General features: G+C 40.0%; 1 protein-coding gene across 1 annotated transcript in view; it reads right to left on the bottom strand.

The window, feature by feature from the left end:
* The window catches only part of ATP8A2 (ATPase phospholipid transporting 8A2), a 294,058-nt gene that overhangs the window by 189,497 nt on the left and 80,176 nt on the right, over window positions 1-24,385 (bottom strand). Inside the window, exon 24 of the mRNA XM_019474848.1 lies at window positions 8,439-8,611. Coding sequence (XP_019330393.1) covers window positions 8,439-8,611 — 173 coding nt within the window. The remainder of the gene's footprint in view (window positions 1-8,438; window positions 8,612-24,385) is intronic.

Genomic DNA, 24,385 nt, shown 5'->3' with positions numbered 1-24,385 from the left:
AGTCGGAACTTGGCCAGAATATAGGGGTTAACACACTAACACTTGCAGAAAGAAAAATATACCAGTACTATGAATTTCTCATGGAACAGAAGGCATTCCAAACCACAGTTTTATCTTTCTTCTAAAATAGCATACGTTCCAGCAGCATAGTGTTTTCTCATGTGCAGTATCTATGGAATGTTTATTTTCCAATTTGGGGAGCGCAGCACTAAACACAGCATTGCTGGCTGCTCCTGCTCAGAAACTGAAGAGACTGGTAGCAATTTGGACAAGGTACCGTAGTATGGTGAAGAAACCGATACCATTTGGAACTGTTTGCAAGTTATCACACCATTGTTCAAGACAGACATTTCACTTGCATTTTATGAAATTTATCAAGTCAAATACTAAGATTTTGGTCACCTAAATACCAGACTCACAATGCAAAAAGGCAACAAGTGAACTTTAAAAATAACATCTAGGCTAAACAGTCCTTGGAGCAGAAACTTCTTTGTTTTTAATCCAGACATACAGTATTTTTCCTACAAAATTGTTTCCAAAGAAAAATAAAAATGTCAATGGCTTTTAGCTGTATTCATGCCTTTCCTCCAACTTTTTCCAAATACATGCTGGTAAGTGAATTTGATAGTAAGAATGGTTACAGAAATAGGAAGTTCAGGTGAATGCAGTAGAATATTTCAGGAACAAATATTTCCTTCATAATCACAGTTATGGGCACGAGAAGTCAGTCAATTGGTCATCCAGTATGAAAACAAACCCAACACCGAAACAGGTACCCAATCTGAACTGAGGCATACAGGTTCCAAAAACACAATACAAATTTACTCAATTAAGTATTTTTCATTAATAACTTCAAAAAAGTAAGCATTTCGCCAAATTGCAAATAACAACGGAAACTAGAATAGCGGTTCAACTTAGAGATTACTTTGTCTGAATTATTTCCTCATCTCAAATACACAAGAAAAGGAAAATAATTCTAAGTATAGTCATGGTCACAATAATGGGATGAAGTTAAGCGAAAGACATGTTTGGCCATATAGCAGGAATCATTTAAGTTCAGGCTGTCAGGCAACTGAATAGTTACCCAAGGGAAAGAGTGAAACATGCTTCACCTGTGTCATTTAAAAACCAAACAATACCAGCCAAAACAGTACCTTTAAGTACTTTTTTAGTGTAAACAAAAATAATCCTAAGAAAGTGAATAAGTGATTCACAGAATTTTCTGACTTGATAAGCATGTATTTTCTTATAAGAGGACTACCCTGAGTCTGGAATGTTTACCTTGGTTTATGCAGCTAATTGATACAGCAACCTTTTGGAGAAACATTAATGCACTTAGGATTAGAGTCAAGTCTTTGCTTTTTGGGTTCTCAGTTGACCAGACAAGTGACTGGAATTAACGGTAATTTTTTTCCCCTTTAAACACTGGCTATGTGTTTGAATGATTTAAATTATGAGTGAGGCTCAAGAACTGTCATAGCTCAGGACACTGATTAACAAGAACAAACAGAAGCCAGAACATTCAGCAGAAACTCACTCTGTCACTCAAAGGACAAGATAATTACCAAAATTCATAAGACCAGCCTTCTCCTAAAGTTTGCCCATATTGGCTTTCCAACACAGAATTGGTGGCATTTTGCAAGTTTGCTTAGCTCTTGCAACGCAGCCAATAAGCTTTTAAAAAAGGTAATCATAAGAACAAGTCCCAAGATTGCTTTACACATACCTACATACACACTGGACAGTTTAGGCAGTAGTTTCCAATCATCGGCGAGTATTCCTTATTCAAGAGTGCAGAGAGCATCATGTCATGCTGCAACCCCAAACCTTGCTCCCACTTCAATTATCTACAAACATAAAGATCCCATAATGGTTCTTCCCTCATGGTTTTCAAAAGTCATGAGGTGAATACTGCTGTCATGAGCCGTCAGAAATAGAACAAGAGAATAAGCATTGATAATTTAGTAGGTGATAGATGAGGGAAAACATAAGATGTACATACAGGAAGATACAACACACCCATAATTTTCTTTGGGACCAATTAACATTAGAATTGGTTTGCATACTCTTAATCAGAATTGTGTTGCAATTTTCTGTCACAAGAATGGGGTTCTTTTCTAATGAAAGCCAACAAGACACTTTTGATTTAATAAATACATTCTGAACTACAGCACAAAATAATCACTTTGTCAAATAATAACACCAGCAACAATATGAGACTTAGGGGCATAAATATTTAAGAGGTATTCCAGATGTTCTTTTTGTGAGCTACATTATTGATGTCTCCTCCAAATGACGATGGAAGACCAGAAGCATCCAAGCTATGGCCTTACAAACTCAGAGTGCTGAGACAACTTTTCTCATCTCCTTATCTCTCTTCTCATTACCTAGCTGACGAAGTGACACTAACAATTCACAACAGGTACTCTCTCTCCACAGGCTGCTTTTTTCCTTCCCTTCTCTCACCATCTGCTTTCAGTTCGTTAAGTCCTTTCCCTTTCAACACTGAGCAGACACACTCTAGACGAAGGGTATGGTTCATTTCAGAACATTTAGTGTCTGTTCTCAGAGTGATGTTTGGGGGCTCATGTCCTCACCCCACCCACTCTGCATGCTATTTGAAATAGCAATACAAGTGGGAAAACAGTCAGGGGGTTTTGTTGTTGTTGGGGGGGGTTGTTTAAAGAACATGCATTTTCTGACCTTGTTTACTTCATTCCTCAGTTCCTAACCATTATCACTACAGCTCTGCTATTGCTCAAGGTACTGAAAGCAACAGTTTGTGCCACTATCACCTAACAAAGTTAGTTGGTGAGTTTGGGCAGAAGTCCTGCAGTCAATGCTCAGATACTGAGCAACAACTGCACACCTTTCATACCTAAAAGCCAGCAAAATCATGCTGATGTAGCAGCCATGAAAAGGCAAGTGCTCCTGTGAAAATAGCAGACAGTCCATAGAATTGCTGTTGCTGGATTTCCTCAATTTCTGTTCATGCTGTGCCACTTTATAGATCTCTGCGGAACAGGACACCTGATAAAAGCAGGACAGAAAGGTTGACAGATTGTAGAACAATTGAGATGTTCTTCTTGGTGTTCCTATTGCCTGAACTTTGTCACCAGCCAAAACTCAGCAACAAGATAAAACCTCAGGAGAAATAAATTGCTCAAAACAGACATTGCGATATATTTTACTAATAGAGCAGGCTGCAGGCTGATGAAGTCATCGTAGCTCCGTCGAATTCCCCACAGCTATACTGATTTCCACCAGCACAACATGAACAGCAGAAGCAGATGAATACTGCATTGGAAAACACACACATCAGGAAGAGGAGGTGGTGTTCTAAGAGACAGAGTTATGCAGTAAGTGTAGGAAAAGAAGTGTCTGGTCAAAGCAACTTTGTTACCTTTAAGCTGAACGTGTGTCATCAGATCCAGTGAAGCATCAGTGACTTTTCAGAGGGACAGGATAGAGCAACAGAATTTCCCTGTACAAGCAACTTTTCACAACTTGCTATGAAATAGCTAAATAAAACTTTGGCTGGCCTCTGCTCCAAATTATACACAGTGGATGTTTGAGGTGAGTGATTATCATCCAAACCCTGTATGTCAGCTGATCTTCCTCCATTTAGGAATTCAGAAGGTCTGAACAGTAGCTCTGAAAAGTCAGAGGGGGGAGTGGGGGTAGTGGTGTTTCTTTTGCTACAAAGTCCCAAACCCTCTCCTATAAGAGCATCAACTCACTGTTCACTTGAAAAGGACTGCAGGATCTAAGCACAAAAGCTTAGTTTAACATTCTTGCTCTGTAGATACATGGGTGGAAGAGAGTGATACTCTGCTAAAAGGACATCCCAGCACCATCACTTCAAGCAGTATTGCAGAAATGGCCAGTAATATAACCTAAAGAGCAAAAAACACCCTGAGGCAGCCCAGCAAGGATGTGGTCCCAGTCTCATGCCACACATCTCTCTGGAGCTGCTTGCTTCATTGTGCTTACATCTGTGAGAGAAATTAAAGGAAGGACCACTTCTGCTGTCCAACAATTATAAGTACTGAAGTACTTATAAACTGCTTGGAACAATTTAATCTATAAAATGCCAATGAATTGCTTCTTCCTGATCCAAGTCTTGTTAATATGGCATTAAACCCATACAAAGGCAGAGTCACTGTCACCTGCAGAAAAGTTCCATTCAACAAAAAAATCATTCCCAAAGCATACAAAGTTATAAAGTATTTCTGAAGCACCACATATTTCAATTACAAATATTTCAATTCAAGGCAGGCTCTTCAGTAGAGAATTAAATATGCTGCCATAACATGCAAGTTACATACTTCTCTGCTACTTCTATATTCAAAGCCAAATACAGCGATCTGCTATACAAACTAGCTTTCTAAGAGGTATAAACACTAGATTAATGATAAAACTTCATTTTGTTACTAAAAAAAAAATCTCACTTCTACCTAACCCTTAACATTTTGCTGCTCTCACAAAACATCAATAAAAACAAGTCCTTTAAAGGAACATTTGAAAACCAGAGACAGGCAATCAACAGCTCAGATCTCAAATGAAGTAATGAGTTCAGCTGCCTTCTAAACATTTACTTCCACTGAAAAGTAAGTTTTGCTCACTCTGGACTGGTTGCATACTGACATGCCAGTCAGTGTGAGGGAAGATAATAAGATCTGTCAGTCTCTGAAAAAAACTTTTAACAAACAAGGCTTTTTCCTTAAAGAATTGTTTGGTTTGATTTTGCAAGCTTCACCAAGTCTCCCGAGGGGTATATTTTCCTCCACTGTGCCAGTGGCCTGTTAGAGACACTGCAACAGTGGAAGACTTAACCCCATCAGAAGATACCATCTCTCCTTCTTAATGCAAAATGGGGCCAGGTTTACTACAGTTTCATTTTAAGAGATTACCCCTGAGAATCAAGTTCAACTACAGTTTATGCCTAAAGCCCAGCAAATGAATATACAGTATATCTTAAGTATATTTTAAAAAAAAATCTTTGAAAGGCAAATGCAGCTGAAACTCCCCAGAGGAGATGAAAATGTTGTAGTAAATTTATGAAATACTAAGTCTCATGAATTTATGCTATGTTGAGAATAGCAACACAAAGCCTCCTAGAGTGATTAAACATCATACCACTAAGTTTAAAGACCCAGATCCCCCTCCCAATTAACATTTTTGTTTGAAAACTAACTCTATTTAATTAGAAATTTCCTCTTGCTATGCCAATTACATTTTAAAACCTTTTTCCTGTGAAATTTAAGTGCACTATCTCATTTGACACACAAAGTACTATTAAAAACAGCCCAGAGTAGAAAAAAGTTTTTCTTTCTTCAGTATCAAGCACCTGGCAAGTAAATGGAAGGTTCCTGCAAAGCCTTAAAGGCTATTAAAGGCATTCCTCTTTCTCCCTAGGGATTTAAAACTCGGTTATTTTTATTCCTCTTTTTAAGCCTATGAAATTACATCATCTTTTCCCCTTTGATTTACACTCTACAGTATTTTTTCCCGCATTGTTCCCCAATTTGCTAATTCACTAATTGAAACTGCTGCTAGCTCAGTCATGAAATAACAGGTGAGGAAACATCCATAGCTTGTCAAATCTTTGAGAAATAAACTAATGAACTGCCTTGGAAGGATCTCTACCAAAACACCGTGATAAGAGTATGAAAGTAAGAGCTTTCTATTTGCTCGATGTTTGTTAACTTCCCCAGAAATACAGCTGCGTAAGTCTACAGCATAGGGTCAATTCACTTCCCGGGCATTTGGTGCTCTCTAAGCCCAAGGTAACTTTGCACAAAGAGAACTGCTGACCTTCTTACTGGTCCTACATCTGGGCCTGTTGCATTCAAGAGAAGATTGCTGCAATTGTGTGAGCTCCCTCTTGTAAAACATTCTTGTTCACTCCCATGAAACATCTGCAGAAGTGAGACCCCTCCTCTTAACACCTCATGCCCTCTCCCTCCCTCCTTCCCACCCAAAAAAAAACCCCAATCAGCAGTAGCAAAAAAAATTGCTATTAAAGAACTGATTTAGGAAAGTCATTCCAGTTGACAACCATTTAGAACAGGATTTGAGAAGGACAAAAAACACTGGCTGGAAAAAAGGAGACATTTGTCCCTACTCACAGGATCCTAGAATCACCCAGGTTGGAAGAGACTGCTGGAAATCAGTTAGTCCAACGCCCCTGGCTAAAGCAGAGTCAGCTAGAGCAGGCTGTCCAGCACCATGTCGTCCAGTTGGGTTTTCCATGTCTCTAAGAACAGAGACACCACAACCTCTCTGAGAAACCCATTCCAGTGTTGGACCACCCTCACAGCAAAATAGCGGGGTTTTTTTTTGTGTTCAGACATTCATGTGTTTTAATTTGTCTGTTGCATCTTGTCCTGTCACTGAGCACTACAGAGAAGAGCCTGGCTCCCTCATCTTCATTCACTCCTATTACATATTTATACAAATTGATAACATCCCTCTGAGCCTTCTCTTCTCTAGGCTGAACAGTCCCAGCTCTCAGCCTCTCCTCATATGAAAGATGCTCCAGTCCCTTGATCACCTTTGTGGCCCTGCACTGGACTCTCTCCATTAAACCTGCTTATATCTTATATTAAGGATCCCAGAACTGGACACAGTACTCCAGATGCGACCGCACCAGTGCTGAGTAGAAAAGAAGGATCACCTCCCTAGACCTGCTGGCAATGCTTTTCATACTGCAGCACAGGATACTTTTGGCCTTTTTTGTGCCGCTAGGGTGCATTGCTGGCTCATGGTCAGCTTGTCCACCAGGACCCTAAGATCCTTCTGGACAAAGCTGCTTTCTAGCCTGGCAACCCCCAGCATTTACTGGTGCATGGAGCTATAACTCCCCAGGTAAAGGACTTTGCATTTCCCCTTCTTGAGCTTCATGAGATTTCTCTGCTCAATTCTTCAGCTTGTCGAGGTCCCTCAGAATGACAGCACAACCATCTGGTGTATCAGCCACTAGTCCCAGTTTTGTATTGTCTGTAAACTTGCTGAGGGCATACTCCATCTAATCATCAGGTCATTGATGAAGACATTGACCAGTGCTAGCCCTAGTATTGCACCCTGCAGTACCACCAGTCCAAGAGTCCCAGCACTTGGAAAGAAACTACTCAGAGATGGAAAAAGTCAATGGGTTCATCTACTTCAGATGCACGGACTGCAATTGCTTTTGCCATGCAATATTTGTTTGCTAGTGCGCACATATATAAGATAAGTAAGACTGCAAAACAGTAGTACAAGGTCTCCATATAGTCATTCCCCACAAAGCAGGTCTTGCTTCTAGGATGCAGATAAAACTTCCTGTCCACCTAAACCAACAATCCCTTCTACGTCACAGTTCTCCCCAAATACCAGCAACGAGCAGACACACACAGTCCTCAAAGCTGCATAATCTTCCAAAGTTAAAAATTATGCAGCCTTCCTGCTATGCAGAAAGTAAAGCAAGCCAGCTTTTGGTTTTCATTTTCTTTGGGCTCTTATTTCCTTCTTCTGAAGTAGTCATGACATAGGACCACATCTGTGTATGGCTAAATCCACAAACAGTGTCAAATTCTGCTGTGATCTAGTAAAGCAAGTGGTAGTCCAACATTTAAAATAGGGCAAATTGCACTTTTACACACATTCTTGCATAGCATACATAATTGAAAAATCAAGACAACTTAAATTCATCCAGAGACCTTCTCTAGAGCTGAACTGAACAGTCACACAAACTTCTTGCTAGCCAATTCCTATTGCTTACAAATGACCACATCCATACCACTCCCTCATGAGTGGAATGGATATAATATAATCAGGCAATCAGGTATAATGGTTTCTCATGATCCTTCATCATTTTATAAAAGAGATTGGACTCTGTTGGCACTGATTGGGGCAAAGGGAACTGCATTATTAGATGGCACTTAATTTTAGTGAAGGACTTGCTTCCTCCTCTACTACCCAAGTTGCTTTCCAGCATACTTATGAGACTGCTTCCAAGATCTAGCAGAGTTCTACCACCAGGAGGGAACATGCAGCTGATGGAATGCTCACCTTGAAGATGTACAAGCTCTACTGCTGCACTGTAGAGCATCCTGTAGGACAGGAAGAACTGAAATTTTAAACTTTGTTGGCCTGTCAGTCAGCCTTATGAACACTTTCACAGACCTGTCTGTGGTATAAGAGGAATACCTCTCTACAGTCCTCCTTTACTCCTCCCAGCACAGTCTCACTTCATAATAGTTCCACAGCAGAGAAATCAATTACATTATCAAGTGGCTCACCAATGCAGCTTGCTTCCCCTTGAATATCTCACTATTTCCCCTACTTCTATATTTCCTGTAAGCACTATAAGCCTGAAAGGAAAGTTAACATACTAGGTAAAGTTTCACAGGCTTTGTGCCCATTTCGTTACCAGAAAGAGTCCCAGAATTTCTTACCTGCAACAAATAACTGCTTTACAGGAGAGTGCCAAGTCCAGAAAGCTCTGCCTGACTTCAAATGACAGGGCATACTTCAGTGTGTGGCCATCAATAATCAGAGCAATATCGTTTTCCTTGCCCAGCGACTCCCCCAAACTGGTACAATGTTGAGTCAGAGAAGCTCTTGTTGCCTGAAGAATAAACAGAAAGAAATCATGTTTCTTCTTAATATAAGTGCATCCAAAATGCAGCAAGGCACTTCTGGACTATGCAATGGAGCACAGTATACATGCACCTGAACTAGCACTGACATGAGTTAGTGTTTTAACAGGACCTTGTGCAGACATGTTAATTTGGGTCACAAATCAGCAAAAGCTGCATCTGCTTGCCTAGGAACACATGCCTTGTTTCAGCGCAGACTCGGGCATCTCCACTACACACCCCTGCATGACGTATGTGCCCACAGTAGTCGTGATACATCCTCTTCAACTGTAGGGCAGATATAACCTAATGCCTTTCATGGCTTTTGACAACATTCAAAGTATTACTATTTATTCAAACAGTATTCCCTATCCCAAAAACATTTTCACTGAAAGCTGCTTCTGGGAAAAGAAAAAAAAATAAAAATCAAGTGCTCATGTTTCACTGTCACCCCAAATATTTCAACCATCTACTGCAGTGAAATTCATGCTTACAGCAGTCTGTTCCATTCCCATGCAGGTTAGTTTAACCATCAGTTCCAGCTGAGTTAACCACTGCTAAATAGTTCAAGAAGTTGCTCATGATCTGAAGTGTATGTGCACTTTTTGACAGAGAAGGTCTTGACACATAGGACATAGGATGGAAGAACATAAAAAGCAAAGACTTCAGTACCAGTCAAACACTGCTTTTAGGTGACAAATGATCACTAACTGCTGGATTATATAATTTTTCAGTTTTCCCCCTTTGTTCAAAAAAACAGTATCAGTAGTACACACAAAAATAACTGGTTTCTCTTTTAGCAAATCCTCACCTAGTTTCCAGTCTAGTGTTCTCTCCACTCTTAAACCAACCAAAAAAAGAGAAAATGCACTCCTGCTCATCTTAACTGTGCAACTTCAAATAATTGTGCTGAACCAAGTGTTATACACGTTTCTGCTTATTGATATTTAAAGGTACTAGTTTTGTGATCTGTGTTGGTCTAAGCAAAACACATTTTTTTTTCTTTATATAACAGAAAAAACACTAGAACAGTTATAACTGTCAGAAATGAAAATGTGATATTTATGCCTCATTGCAACCCATTCATCATTTTATAGATCCAGATTTCTCCAGAGGATTGCAAGCCAAACTGTTGCCAAATGCCTATTTGCACCTCCAGTTTAACAGACAGATGTTAAAAAAAAGAAAGACTCAGGTAGCTAAACTAGTTACTCTGGACTACACACCTGCTGGTCCTGAGGAACAGATTACCTCAATGAAGGCCAGCACTGATGTGGAGTCTGGATTTTTCTCTCTACATTCAACTGGGAACAGGAGTTGGGGTTTTTGCACATGGTTGAGCAAACCAAAGATATCTAGAAACCTGCACACATGAATCCCCTTACAAAGATGGCAAAAGTAGTATTTAAAGTTGCATCTCTTCCACATCAAAGACGTCTAAGCCAAAAAGCTCCAGCTCTATATCACAGCACTAAAACAGTGGGAAACAAGTTTACATTCCTAAAATACTTCCTTCAGCAATCTCTCCAGCATCTATCCATGAAGGGAAGAGATAGGAAAAAACAACACAAAGAGCTTCCTAGTACCACGGCTTAATTTCTTGATCTAAGCTTTTACAAGCTGTTTCTGTGCACTCAAAAGACAGAAGTATCAGACTGAGGTGGGTTTTTTCCTGCAAATAAAGTGATGGGAAACTCCTCTGACCTGGGTGCTTGCAGGGCTGTTTCTCACCTTTTTCTCCTCACTCACTATCTGTGCATCCTTTCTTAAATATGCTTTCCCACAGGTGCCACCATCTTGGCTGAAGGGCTCAGCTGTGCCCTGCAGAACCAGCTGTGTCTGGCACAGGGCAGACCCAGCCTCTCCTCACCAAGGCCCCTGCAGCCCCAACACCTTGCCACAGACACCCAGAACAGCTGACCAGATGGGCACTACTACAGTGCTCGGAGAAGCTCAGGTTAATCAATTCAGTATGTCAAACTACCACATACTGAGAGCTATTCCGCACCCTCCAGGAAAAAGAGCCACAGGCAGTGCTTCTGGGTTACGGTAGACCACCTCTCCCACTGTCCCCACCCCACCCCCCGCTTTTTTTTTTTCTCCTTATCACTACACTTCAGTAAGACCACACTAACTCAAGTTCTCATGCTCACTAGAGGCCAAGCACCAATAAAATTATGGCTGCTCAGATATTATACAGCCTGCCGGTGCTTCCCAGCCTCCCAACAGCTGCAGTCCCATGAGCCACCATCGCAGCAGCTCTGGTGTCTCGTACTGCAGCCCTCAGAAGGGCCAGGTTCTGTGCACCACAACGCTGTCCTCTGTTCCTCTCTTCCCCGTCACTCCCATTTTGGTGGTAAATTTTAGTGAGGTTGTAATAGTAATATTCACCCTGGCTAGAGGTATCCTGACCGCAGCCATCAGCAACCGCAATCAGTCCAAACTTCACTTCCATCACCATGACAGCAGGATCATCCCAACTTTGGACTTCAACCATTCCAATAATGTTTTACTGAAAAAACCAGCAAGAAAAGTGTTCCCTTTCTGTTGATTTAAGTTGGTTGGGTTTTTTTTAACAAAGATTTCTACTACAGGATTACATAAGTGATCTTTAAATGCCCATGTCCATAAGGTCATGATAAAGGATTTTTTCCTTCATCTTTTTATTTCCAGCTCAAATAAGAATCACCTTGTTTCAGAAAAATACACCAAATTAGATAATTATCTAATTTTAAAAGTGTTCTCCATGTGTAATACTGAGTGAAATAGATCTGATTTCTGTCAAGACAGAGAGCCACCACAGTACACTGAGCAGCAAGATTGAGTGCACTGTGATAGTTAGAGGCTACATATTTTTGCTTGCCTTGAATCGTGTTTCTCATACAAAACTCAATAAATATGTTGAGGTCTGAAATGTATCATAAAACTGCTAAACATGGCAGCACTTCCAGCCATCTGCTGTGTAAAGTTCCGAAGTTTGACTAGATCAGTTTTACACACAAAGCCAGTAAAATAAGACAAAAATAGCCACACTCAATCAAACCAGACCACAACCGTGGCCAAAAGCAACCAGCCGGGAATGAGTGCAAGAATACAGCATGCCTATACCAGCAAGCATATACTCTCTCAGAAGACCCTCTGGGCTGCCACAGTTGGCAGCTCAGGGACCTCCCAAGCCAGGTGCAGGGTCTGTTATGGGAGAGCCCTCGATCCCCAGTTACCATCAAGAACTGCGGGAAGCAGATCAAAAGGTTAACAAGGGGAGAGAGGTCACTTCTCCTCTAGAGTAAAGAAGGATGCAGAACAGCATGTAGACAAGGAGGAAACCCCAAGAAACATTGGAGATTATATGAATTTTGGGTGGTAAAGAAGTTGAGGACATGACAGCAGTCAAGACAGCATTACTGAGCAGAGGAGGAGGATCAGGTAGCCAGAATGACTGAGCTTTCCTGGGCCAAACAGGTGGGAGGAGAGTCAGGCCACTTTCACACAAAGGGGAGGAAAAAAAGGAAGGGAAGTTGCTTTGCAATTTATTTTCTCTCGCCCCACTCATTGGTATGGTAGTCAGAACAAACTCACCCTGATTCACCAAGAAACTAGCCCCAAACTGGAGGCAAATTTACAGACTAAGTTAATGAGTATGACAGTGTACAGTTCAGCCATTTCAGACACAGATTACATTTTGCACCTTCTTCATTACAAGAATGACTGCGTCATTCCCTGCTTCCCTGTTAAGCTGTGAGAGATTAGATTTATGTCTTCATGGCATGCTTTATTTACACTGTACCTGAAAATTTAACACAAAGTAGATGACTGTGCTTAAACCATTACAGACTGGTGCAGGAAAAACAAGGGTATGTCTTGTGGGAAGAAAGTCGTTTTATCTACTTCAGCACCACTAGGTAGTGACAACATTCACAGAAATCCCAAGGATGGTATAAGGGATACAGTTTGGGTAATGTCATCAATAACAGAATTTTAACCCAAGAACCCTTGCCCCTGGGATCTTGGGGTAAGTGTCATTTGTTTTTCTTTACTGCTTCCTCTCAGCCTTGCTCAAACCTTTTTCTTGCTGTCAAATGCAGAATTACCCCCTGTCCTTCTCCTGAATCCACCCACAGGATTAAAAACTTCTCTGACTATTTGAAACCAAGGGAGACAGTCCCTGCCCTTATTCCCTGTCTAGCCCTTCTGGCACTTCAGAGGAAACACCCTCATTTTCCTGTTGCTTCTTTACCTGACCCAAAGGAAGGTGAAGGGCCAGGGCCCAACCACGCCCTCCTGCAGAGGAGAACCTGAGGGCAAGTTCAGGAGGGTTATTCAATATCCATCATCTGTTGCCCAAAAGAAAAAGTGACATGACAACAGAAAGACTTACAAAAGGTGATGGTTCTCATCAGATAAGATTACTAGTCTCTCCATAGCTTATTATCATGGCTATGCATAAAGCCTCATCCAATTCATGCCCTGGTCACTGAACTTACTACTCTTACATACAAGATGCCACAGAATCAGTAACAGGGTTAATAATACTCCAAGAAGCTGTAAATCAAGGATTACAAACCAGGCACCTCATTTAAACAGCTTTTTGTAAAGCTCTCAATATACTCTTCCATACACATGGCTAACTTACAACCTAACAGCTTATACAGTAAAAAAGCACTAGTTATTATTTCTGTTTCTTCCAACTACTTACAAATGCTATGTTTTAAAAAAGAAAACAAACTACTGCTCCTGTAGGCCAGTGCAATTAAGCAAAAGAAACTAGCTCCAAATCTCACTGGGTATATAATAAAGACTTCCTAAGTAAGCAGATGAACAAACATTTGGAAACCATGGGGAACTATATCCTTCTATGGGCAACTCATTAAACTAGAGTAGAAATCTCTACTTTGATACCTAGCTTTTACTCTGTGTTTGACATCAAGGGCTAAGTTTCTTCTCTGAGTCACATCAAGCAAGAATAAATCAATCCTTCACTAGAACAAGCATAATGGAGCAGAAATCGATAGTAGTCCTAAAAAAAGTATCTGGATAAACTCAGACCTGTGGAATATCCCTGCCGTTTTTACTGAGTACCCATCAAGAGTAAATGGAAAGTTTGTCAGGAGTTCTGATAAAAATAGAATATTACAGAGAAGATTACTACAAGCACTTCATTTATCCATCATAAACTTGGTTCCTCCTCCCTCAAGATTTCCTTCAGACACACAGAGCATCCAGCTGCTCTGGGGAAACCTGGAGAGGTGCCTGCCAATCAGACCTTATTGTACTGGCATATCAGATAAATTTCCACCAAATATTAAAAATACAGATAGAGTTTTACTTAAAGGTCAGAAGGTGCATCAACTGAAAAGTCCATCGGTTTAGTAGCCCTGATTCAGTGGGCTATTCAAATAAACACGGACACTTCATTAGCCAGTAGAGGAAATGTGCACATGCTTAAGCTGTCTGTTGAATCAGAGCAACATTATCAGTTTAATTAGAGCTTCACAAGGGCTTAAGAATCATTCATCCAAGACCACCAAGTAAATCAAAGCACAAAACATTAAAAAAGGATCGGTTAGATTGCAAAAAGTCAACTGAGCTCAAACTGAGGAAGCTAAGGAAATTAGGTTTTCATTTATTTTTTATTCTACTTTTGCACATTTGACATGGTTGGGGGAGTTGATTCTAAAAATATCAACAATTCTGACTCACACAAATGCATTTAAGGGTTAGTGTTTTTATAGTCTCTATGCTTGAGTTAAATTCAAGACATGGTGGTATATTCCGTAACAAGCCTACCACACCTGCTTTTCCTGTTTGTTCTCCCATTTCCATTTTAACAAGTCACAACCCCAAATGCAAACCTTGAGCAGAGCATTTACTTGCATTACTATCTTAAAACAAACTTGCAGATTTTATTGTTCTGTGTGTGCATAGTTTCCATCCAGAACATGGAGTAACATTATTAGTACACTATTAGAAATCTCCATAGCAGAGTATAATTTGTTGACAGGCAGAAAATGAAAACATCCTGAAGCAGAGTTTGTGTGGTCTTTTCTCTGGACTGCACTCTCAGGATCTTTAACAAACCTTTTAATAGCATGTTTGTATATTCTCACTTTCTAAAGCCTCAGAAAAACACCCTGCTATGCCCAGCTTTGTATTTAAATAACAAAACTGATATTAACAAATTCTGGGATTTCCCAGACTTATTCTGTAGTTTAACAGAGCAAATACTAGGAATTTTCACATGATGCTTAGAGTGAATTTGGAAGTCAATGCAATCAGAGTTAAGTTAATCAGAGCTCTGCTGACTTCACTGAAAACAAGACTTGATTCATACTGTAATAAAAACATTAGAAACATTACTACATAGGCTATATAACAAGACCTTAAAGGTTGGGGATGTTTTTTGTGTGCCTTTGGGTGTGTGTGTGGTTTTTTGTTGGTTGTTTGTTGTTTGGTTTTTGGTTTTTTGGTTTTTTTGTTTTTTTTAAAAAAAACAGCAGCACACCATACAGCCCATTCCCTCCCATGAGAGCTTGGGAAGTTTGCATGCTACAGCAAGAAATGTTAGTGTGTGAGGCAATCTGGCATCCAACACAGAATGACAATATCAGATACTTGCTAAGAAAAAAAAAATCAGTAGGACTTGCAAAAACTTTGGGTGCAAAAGAATTCCACAGGATAACAGCCATTCCCTAAATTTACCTTACAAACAAGCTGATACCCAGAGAAGAACTGGACAATTACTGTAAGATGATCAGCTCCAAGCCTCCTCTTCCCCTTCCTCCCCTGCTTTTCCCTGGAAATGCTCAAGTCACTGAGATGATAGCAGGAGAAAGAAATGAAGCCTCATTTGCACAGCAACTACACTCACATTTCATTCTAAGCAGAGTGATACGTGGCCCACAAGGAAAAAGGTCTTGGGAAGAAAACTAAATGGCAAGTAGCATCACATAGACAAGGTGGCCTCTTTAGCTGAAGAGAACTACTCACCCCTGGACCTGTGACCTCTGAGACACACACACACACTCGTTAAGCCTAAATCAGCCTTACATTCTAGCCTTCTCAGGCATCTACATTTCATGCACCCTTCTTGCATGGCCTTTCCTCCATCTCAAAGGAGCTAAAGTGATCCCCACAGAACAAGCTCCTGCAGTAAGAGATGTCAAACTAACACCTACATTAGTTTAACTGTAAGCTAAGTCAACTGCATATATTACTTGTTGTTATATTTATCATAAATCTAGAAAGTACTGCTAGCTACAGCAGTTTAAAGATCTTTCCAAGTCAACTTCTTCCATCATCCTGTGGTTCATTTCCAAACCACTAAGTCTGTGAGATGATACAAATAACAGTCTGCTAACTCATTGTTCTGGAGTACACTGAAGTGCCAGCTCAACCTATTTTACCAATCTAAGAATTTACTTTTATGACTTCTGCTGTTTCCTTCCTACGCATGGATAATGCGAATAATCACACGTAACAATTATTTTACTGTGCTATAAAAAGTGGTTTCAAGCCAAAGTACCAGCCATGCCCCTTGCCCCCACAGTGTTAAGTGAAAAATCTTCCAAGGAGGACTTAAGAAAAGCAAGGACCTTCACTGCATAACCCCAATTCAAGGTAACACTTGCCAGCCCTACCTTCATGGAAAATTTTCCACCATATCTTAATTGCAACTTAGAAGCTTCACCGCACATTTGGTGAAGTCTTTCACTTCAAACTGTCTAGTTGCTGTACCTGAGGGATCTGTAAGGACATCTGGCAGAAGCAAATTTACAGAAGAATAGGGATAATGAATATAAAGGCAAGACACTGATGTTTAAACCAAAGCTGGTGAAACATGATACAAGTATTTAGAGCAACACCTGTTGGGCAGAAGAGTCACTGGAAGTGCTTTCCACAATAAATAGCGTATGTGCAAATGCTAACCTCGAAACGTCTCTTGAAACCAAGGAAGAAATACCACTTTATTTCCAGAACAGATACCCACTTTTGCCAATCTTCCAAGTTTCGCACCAAACTTGACTAGGACAGCAAACAACTTCAATTTCTGAAAGCAGACAGACAACTTCCAAAGACCTAGTTATAAGCAAGGGTGCAAAGTACATTGCCACAAAGCCTAGTAAAGACAACTTCTTGTGCACAGAAAGAGGCCAGCTGCAGGACTTGGTCAAGTTCCTCTGCTCCCCCTTTTTTGTGACTTCCTACACTGATCAATCTTCAAACAGCTGACTAACTGCTTCTGTGTATTTTTAGAGTTAGATTGTGGATGTAAATACAAATGTGTTTGCTAGGTGCACTGTGTCACCTGCTTACATAAAACTGATCCAAAAGCCATGGTTTATGGCCAATAAAATGGAAACTCAACACATCAGTAGAATTAGAAATCTTTAGTTATTAATATGAGGATATGCATGGCCTAATACAATCAACTGTACAATAACATGGTCCTCCATGTTCAACTCAAAAATTCAGACAAGCATTTGCATACTTTCTCAACAATGAGGATGTTAAGAGCATCCACAAAACTACCTTGGCTTTCTTCTACTCTTAAAGCTGTGTCACAATGCCAAAAAAGACCCAGACTTGACAGCGGTATTGACATTAGTCTGACCATGTAGCTACACAGTGCAACAGATGAGGCAATTATGTGTTGATCGAGTAGGCTATACTCCTGTGCCATACTTTCTTGCCTTTTGCCTTTTTCACCACAGCGTAACACTTAACTCACATTCAGCTTGTGACCCACCTATTCTTTTTCTGCTCCCCATCTTATGTTCACATGGTTGAGCACTCCTGTGCAGTAATATGATCTTGCGTCTTTCCTTTTTTTCTATAGCTTCTTTTAGAAGAGGCCAGGATAAAGGACCAGAAAAGCAGGAATGTGTGATCAGGTGCTCATACAAGTTCTGAGAGTCATGAGAGACTTGGAAGTGTCTCACAAGCTGAACATATCTGAAGGAACAGCAGTAATATTGGGACCTATGAGCTATCAGATTATGGCAGAAGAGCCACAAGAGGAGAAATTAGACTAAGATGACTCCTAGAAAAGAAACTTATATACCAAAATATCTCAATAATATGCAAAGAGACAAAGACAAACTATGCAGGTCCATATGAAAACCCATCACCTGTAAGGTTCTTGTAAAGCCAAAAGTAGAAATGTTAGCAGTGAGGTTGTTTATTAACTCATTGCAAACAGCACTATAGAGAGATGCCTCTGAAAATTACAGATTTCTAAAACCCAATTTTAAAAGTCCATCCATTCCTTAGCTTTACAGGAAGAACAGAATATAAGGACACTCTCTAGTTCCAAAGCCAAGAGAACCTTTGAAAGCTGAAGACTCCAACTGTGAATACTTCGTTACTTTGCGTTTCAAAAGAAATACTACAAAAACATCTCCTAGTTTAGGAAGCCTTGAATACTTTAGAAGACATGATTCACTTCAAATTCAACCTGTCCACACAAAATTACTCAGCAAATGGATCATGGGAGAAGATCAGATTCCAACTGACTACCTTCAATTTACTCTTTTCAGTAAGATCAAAATTTAACAAAAAAAATATCAGGCTCATCAATAGCTGTTGCTCAGTATTACTGCAGTGCCCAGCCTGTGTCACGTGCTGATTTGAAGAGATACATAAGAGCACTCCAATGACACTTCACACTGATAAACGCTAACTTGATCTCCTAAGTCCCAATCAATTACTTGACTTCACCACTTTGAAGCAATTCTCCAAAGAAAGATTGAAAGGTATAACGAAGTGCCCCATATTCCCTCTCTAATATAGGACAAGCATGATTTTGACAAAACTTCAGCCTGAACTAGTTATAAGACATTTGATCCCAGATTCCTCTGACAGGAGTGCCGAAATAGTTTAATATTCTCAGAGCCTCGTGAGAACAGGAGCACATAAGCACAATAGCTGAGAAATAGTCTATTCTAAACTATTTCTGCAGGTACCATATAGAGAACCTGCAGTTTCAAAATCATTCCCAGCAAGATTCCTCACAAAGCCCCTGGAAGCTTCGATTTAACTCTGAGTGGTATGAGTGGATAGTTTTTCCAAAAGATGTTATTAGGGTCATCATCTGCCTTCCCACAAGAGTCTATGTAAGTTGATCAAGCAACATCTGCATTTCTCTTACAAAAATATTTAATAAGCTCAGATACCAATTACACACAAACAACCCAGCAATGTACCATCTGCTTATCCAAACCCCTTTATGAGAGTAAGTTTACCATGATGTTTAAAGAACCACAACATAGAAAGTATTAGGCAAATATTGTTACACAAATGCAAATATCACTAAAAGTGTAAGGCAAGACAACAAGAACCCATTCCCAAAACATGTCAATCAAATGACCGTCACTGATTCTACACAGCAGTACTTTCTTACTTAATAGCACCATGATTCTGCTTGATGAATATGGTCTCCTACCATGCCAAGAAAAACATCATATGGAGGACCCAGAGATATTAGATGGCCTCACTCAGATCGCTTTCATAGCTTTGAATCTAATGTCAACCTGAAATTCCTTCACAGTAAGCCAAGTAATCTAAAACGTCTATATACAAAGAGTCCTTAATCTGCATAGCAGTCTCAGGTTATCACACATACAGACCAAATCTTGCCTTCAAAAATTAGATAAACAGATCATATCAGTACTTTTATGTCTCCACTGGCAGCTGAAAGTCCAGATGAATTGGACCATCAAGAGCTATAACAAGAACTGTAGATAATTATTCAAGGGTGTTTTCAGTTCTGTAACAAACTGATTATGCAGGAGCCAGGGAACTTGGTGAATAGGAAAGAAAATATACTCTGAAGAAACCTCTGTCCTGTCAGCAGTACTTTTATCTCCAAGCACGTTCCAACGTAGTTTTAAAGAGAGAAATGAAACCTCCAAGCATGTTCCAACATAGTTTAAAGAGAAAAATTAAACTGATCTTTTACAAGCTTTGTTTGATCACAGAAAAATCATCTCCAAATATGTCAGTCAGATATACCATCTCAAATACATATCCTGTATAAAGCGTTGCAGGTAGTTGAAGATCATAGTAAAGAATAGCACTGAAGAGCTGACCACTTGAAAAGTACATGGTTAAATGTTCAAGTCAATCTTAATGCAGAATGCCAGATGGCTGCATGCTAAACTTCAGGCCCTCCGTGAAGAAAAGTGGTGTCTTCATTAAGGAACACGTATGAAGTCCCCCTGCAACCCATGAGCTGGGGGCTCAGGTGGGAGAGGGAGGAGAAGCACGAGGGAAGAGAGGCTTTTTCCAAATTAAGAGGTAAAACTAATTTGTTCAATATTTCACTAACCAGTCATCTCCTGTCTTGCAGATTAAGTATCATGGCAGCGTGTGCTGCCAGAAGCGGTAGTCCTAGCATTTCAGCCTTTTGAAATAAAACTTCCAATTTCCTGCAACAGTACTTTTTCCTCAGATTAAAGACAGAGACACTGATTATGGGAGTGGCATCTTCAAAATGCCAATCTTCACTGTAAACCCTCATTAATTTGTTCAATATTTCACTAACCAGTCATCTCCTGTCTTGCAGATTAAGTATCATGGCAGCGTGTGCTGCCAGAAGCGGTAGTCCTAGCATTTCAGCCTTTTGAAATAAAACTTCCAATTTCCTGCAACAGTACTTTTTCCTCAGATTAAAGACAGAGAACTGATTTATGGGAGTGGCATCTTCAAAATGCCAATCTTCACTGTAAACCCTCATTAAAATACCAAATTTAGTTCTTAAAAAAAAAATCAAGAAAAGTGACAAAAGTCTCAGCATTTCAGTCCAAAGAATTGACATCCTAAGTGGACATCCAGTGCAACATGACTGCCAAAGGCACCATCTTGAAAGCCATGAGCCATTTGCAAGCCTTCGAGTTCTCAGAGGGCAAGGCTTGCAGCATAAGAAAGAACTGTAGAAACAACTGCAGTCAAAGGGACAATTCATCATCATCGCATGTTCTTCAAATGCTATGAAAGACAATACCACATTTGTTCAGTTTGACTTTTTTTTTTTAATATTTCTAACTTTAGCAAGAAACATGTACCCTGGGAAGACTAGGGATTTCAAGTAGTATAGCTAAAACCCTGTTCTCTTCACATTAAGAACAGGATTAGGCTTCTTAGACGATTTTCATTTACTCCAGAAACACTCTATATAGTACAATCTCTCTATTGCTTTCAATACATTAGATGTTTGACCACAGAACAGTTTATGGTACACGTAAGACAGTTTAGATCTCATACTACAGAAAGGGCAAGAAAGAAATGCTTGTTCTGGACACTAACACATCTGTGTAATTATTAAAAGCAACTGTATTCTGACAAGAGGAAGCAGTCTGTTAGTTTTGCTAACAAGCTAGAATGCCTCAGTGTCTTTATATTTTGATATTTTAGCTTTGTTGAATTTATTCAACAGAATAGGCTTTTTGTTTTATTTCCTTCTACTTCTGTCCACAAGTTCCAATTGCTTTTTCTCTTTCTAGTATAACAGTCCAGCTTTTCCAGAGCAGGAACAAGCTCTTGTTTGACCTCCAAGGAAATTACATTTCTGCTAAGTAATTTCCCAAAGATAAAAGCCAACCTTTCAGCTCACTGGGTAAATCTTCAGATCAAGAAGATACAACAACCTTCTGCTTTAGGTCAGGAAGATATAGGATTCTGTGTTACAGTGCCTTAACCACATGCTTTTCTGTGTTTTAAATTGTTAGGACACTCAGATGCCCACAAACTGCTAAGGAAAATTCAGCCAAGAAAGTGACACAGGCGTGTGGACATACAAGTCAGCCTATAATTTACTCCCAGAAAAAATAGTGGTATTTTCTCATTATATACATGTAGGATGCTTTAAAGACCCAGATCTCAGCTAAAGATCCCAACTTTTTCATATGTGAGTGTATATAAAAAACAGAGTAATGTGTATATATATTATCACTATTATAATACCCTGGGTTGATATATATAAAAAATAACCATCCTGATTCAATGATATTAGAACAACTTCTCCTGAAAGGGAGATAGAAAGAGCAGCCAAGGATGTAGCCAAGACTATACTGAAGGAGTTTTATCATTGCTAGTAAGTAAGGAATCTGTGTTTATTAGCGTATAAAAGACTGAACACTAGGCACAATGAAATATAGACTGGATGACAGAACCGATCTTTTCTCCAAAGGAATGCTATACACAGGAAACATAGTATTGAGTAGATTGATTTGTACAAGACAGGATTGCTTCAACATGATTTTCTCATGCTGCAGTATCTTGCCAGTACAGACATGAGCACGTTCCAAAAATAGTGTTCACTATGAAAAAATCATTTATTATTTTCAAGTCATATTACATCTGTAGTGCGGAAAAGAAAGTTTTGGTTTTGCATTTTCATATAAGGTAACATCAATCTGTAAGACATCAAAATAAAGTTGGAAAGACAGAATTTTCCCCTCTACAGACTAATAAAATTTAAAAACAGGGCTAGGGAAAGCCAGAGCTTCAATTATTTTTAGTCTTCCACTCTGTTTCCTCTCCAAAATTCCCCTTGAAAAAAGAAAAAATTCACTATTAGCATCTGCGTAGTTAATAACTCAGTTGCATGCTAGTGTAAGTAACAGAGGCCATACTGCTGTCAGAGTTCATAGCCAAAGTTATTCTAGTACTTAAGTAAAAGGAAACTGCTTTGAGCATTAAGCCAAACAGCAAACTATAAACTCAAAGCTACTCAAGACAGTCCCATGCACGCAACAAGCCAACCTGTCATATTAGTCTTCCTTTCAAGTGCTTGTGTACTATCAAACCTGTTTTCCAAATGAAGCCGAGAAAGTTCCAGAGCGGGCTGATTGGCACAGGCAAGCTCTGTAATAAAACTGGCTTTAAGAAGCAGACTGCTTTTAACTCAAGTTGTTTTCTTAAAACCCTGGTTTTGATTTAGACACAATACAGGTATTGAACAGAAATATGAGAGAACTTACAGCTCTTGAAATACCCTTTGAGATTTTACTTCTACCTTTAAAGCATGACAAGCATCAGAAGTTACTCACGCTCCTTGGACTATATATTTTTCTTTTTTACCCATGGCTGACTAGGCAATAAAGCAACACAAAGATGTTTTCAGAAGGATCTGATACAAGCCGTAGTCCCATGACCTTACCACTTTCCCAACAGCCTCTTGGAAATGGGGAACATGCACATTTGCTGACTGTTCCCATCCAACTGGGATTGCTGTAAGGACTCCTGAGCTCATTTACAGTCCCAGAACATGACTGACTCACTAAAGAATTAGTTCAGGCTTCCTGCCCTTCAGCAGCTGCCCAAGGGAGCAGGCAGGGTGCAACAGGCTATTCTGGCCACTTTGTTCCTGGCCTCAGTCCCATCTGTGTCCCCTCAGGACTTCTAATAAAACAGAGCCCAGCAAGCAGACAGCAAGGCAGCGTTCTGCCTGAGCTAGCCCCTTCAGCAAGCAACTGGAAAGATGGCCCCCAAGCCTGACAACATTTGTGTTTAAGACAAAACAGTGCCCAAATTGCTTAAGAGCTGCCACAAGAGCAGACAAAGCCTAAGGAACACCCTGAGCAAAGAGAACACTAAGCATGCCCTGAAGGACAAGAGTCTGGACACTCCTGCACCTAGGAAACACAGACAGAAGGCTACTAGAGGAAGAAGTGGAGATGGGAAAGCTGGAAACAGCAAAGATACAGGAAACTGGATTTTTTTTTTTCCCCTCATGCCCCAAAACTAGAAGTAAGAGCTCCAGAGCTTAGCTTTCAAGGAGATGACAGTAGCAAGACTAAAAATGTTTACCTTGGATTATAGTTTTTGAAACCCATCAATTACAGTGCTAAAGTAGAGGCATACACTAGGGAAGAAGAGAAACACTATTGGGTTAAACAAGCAAGATGCTAGGAAACATTCCTGCTACATCAGCAGAGATCTTTACTATCTGAACACTTGCTAGACCTATAGGATCAAATAACTCTCATTCAATAATTTAAGGAAAGTGACAGGAGAGCTATCCAAAACACTGACATTGGCAGAACATGTAAAAAAAATTACAAAAAACTGAAGTAGTTAGTATTACACTCAAATACCAGAAATCCAGATAGCTATATACTTGTTCAGCTGATACAGGACCCATAGCTGAACTATCTGCAAAGCATTAGGTCATTAAATGAAAAAAGCATGGCAGTTATCCAACTGGTTTTATGCAAGCCAGCCTGCTGAATCATAGAATCATTGAGGTTGGAAAAGACCTCTAAGATCGAGTCCAACCATTGACCCAACACCACCACTCACTAAACCATGTCCCTAAGCGCCTCATCTGCTCGCCTTTTAAATACCTCCAGGGATGGGGACTCAACCACTTCCCTGGGCAGCCTGTTCCAATGTTTCACCACTCTTTCAGTAAAGACATTTTTCCTTACATCCAATCTAAACCTCCCCTGGCACAACTTGAGGCCATTTCCTCTCGTCCTATCGCTAGTTCCTTGGGAGAAGAGACCGACACCCACCTCGCTACAACCTCCTTTCAGGTAGTTGTAGAGAGCGATGAGGTCTCCCCTCAGCCTCCTTTTCTCCAGGCTAAACAGTCCCAGTTCCCTCAGCCGCTCCTCACAAGACTTGTTCTCCAGACCCCTCAACTTAGTATTTTTTCTCAAATAAGATTGGGTCAAGATGCCAACTCTTCTGCCGCAATTTGATTACAAAATTAGTACTACACAGCAATAACATGAGGTAAATACCTTAAGATTGTCCAGCTT

Source organism: Aptenodytes forsteri, unplaced genomic scaffold (genome assembly GCF_000699145.1).
Source record: "Aptenodytes forsteri isolate BGI_AS27 unplaced genomic scaffold, ASM69914v1 Scaffold155, whole genome shotgun sequence".
In the NCBI taxonomy this organism is placed as follows: domain Eukaryota; kingdom Metazoa; phylum Chordata; class Aves; order Sphenisciformes; family Spheniscidae; genus Aptenodytes; species Aptenodytes forsteri.
Note: the sequence above shows the minus strand (reverse complement) of the source record. Positions and strands in the feature narration are given on the sequence as shown.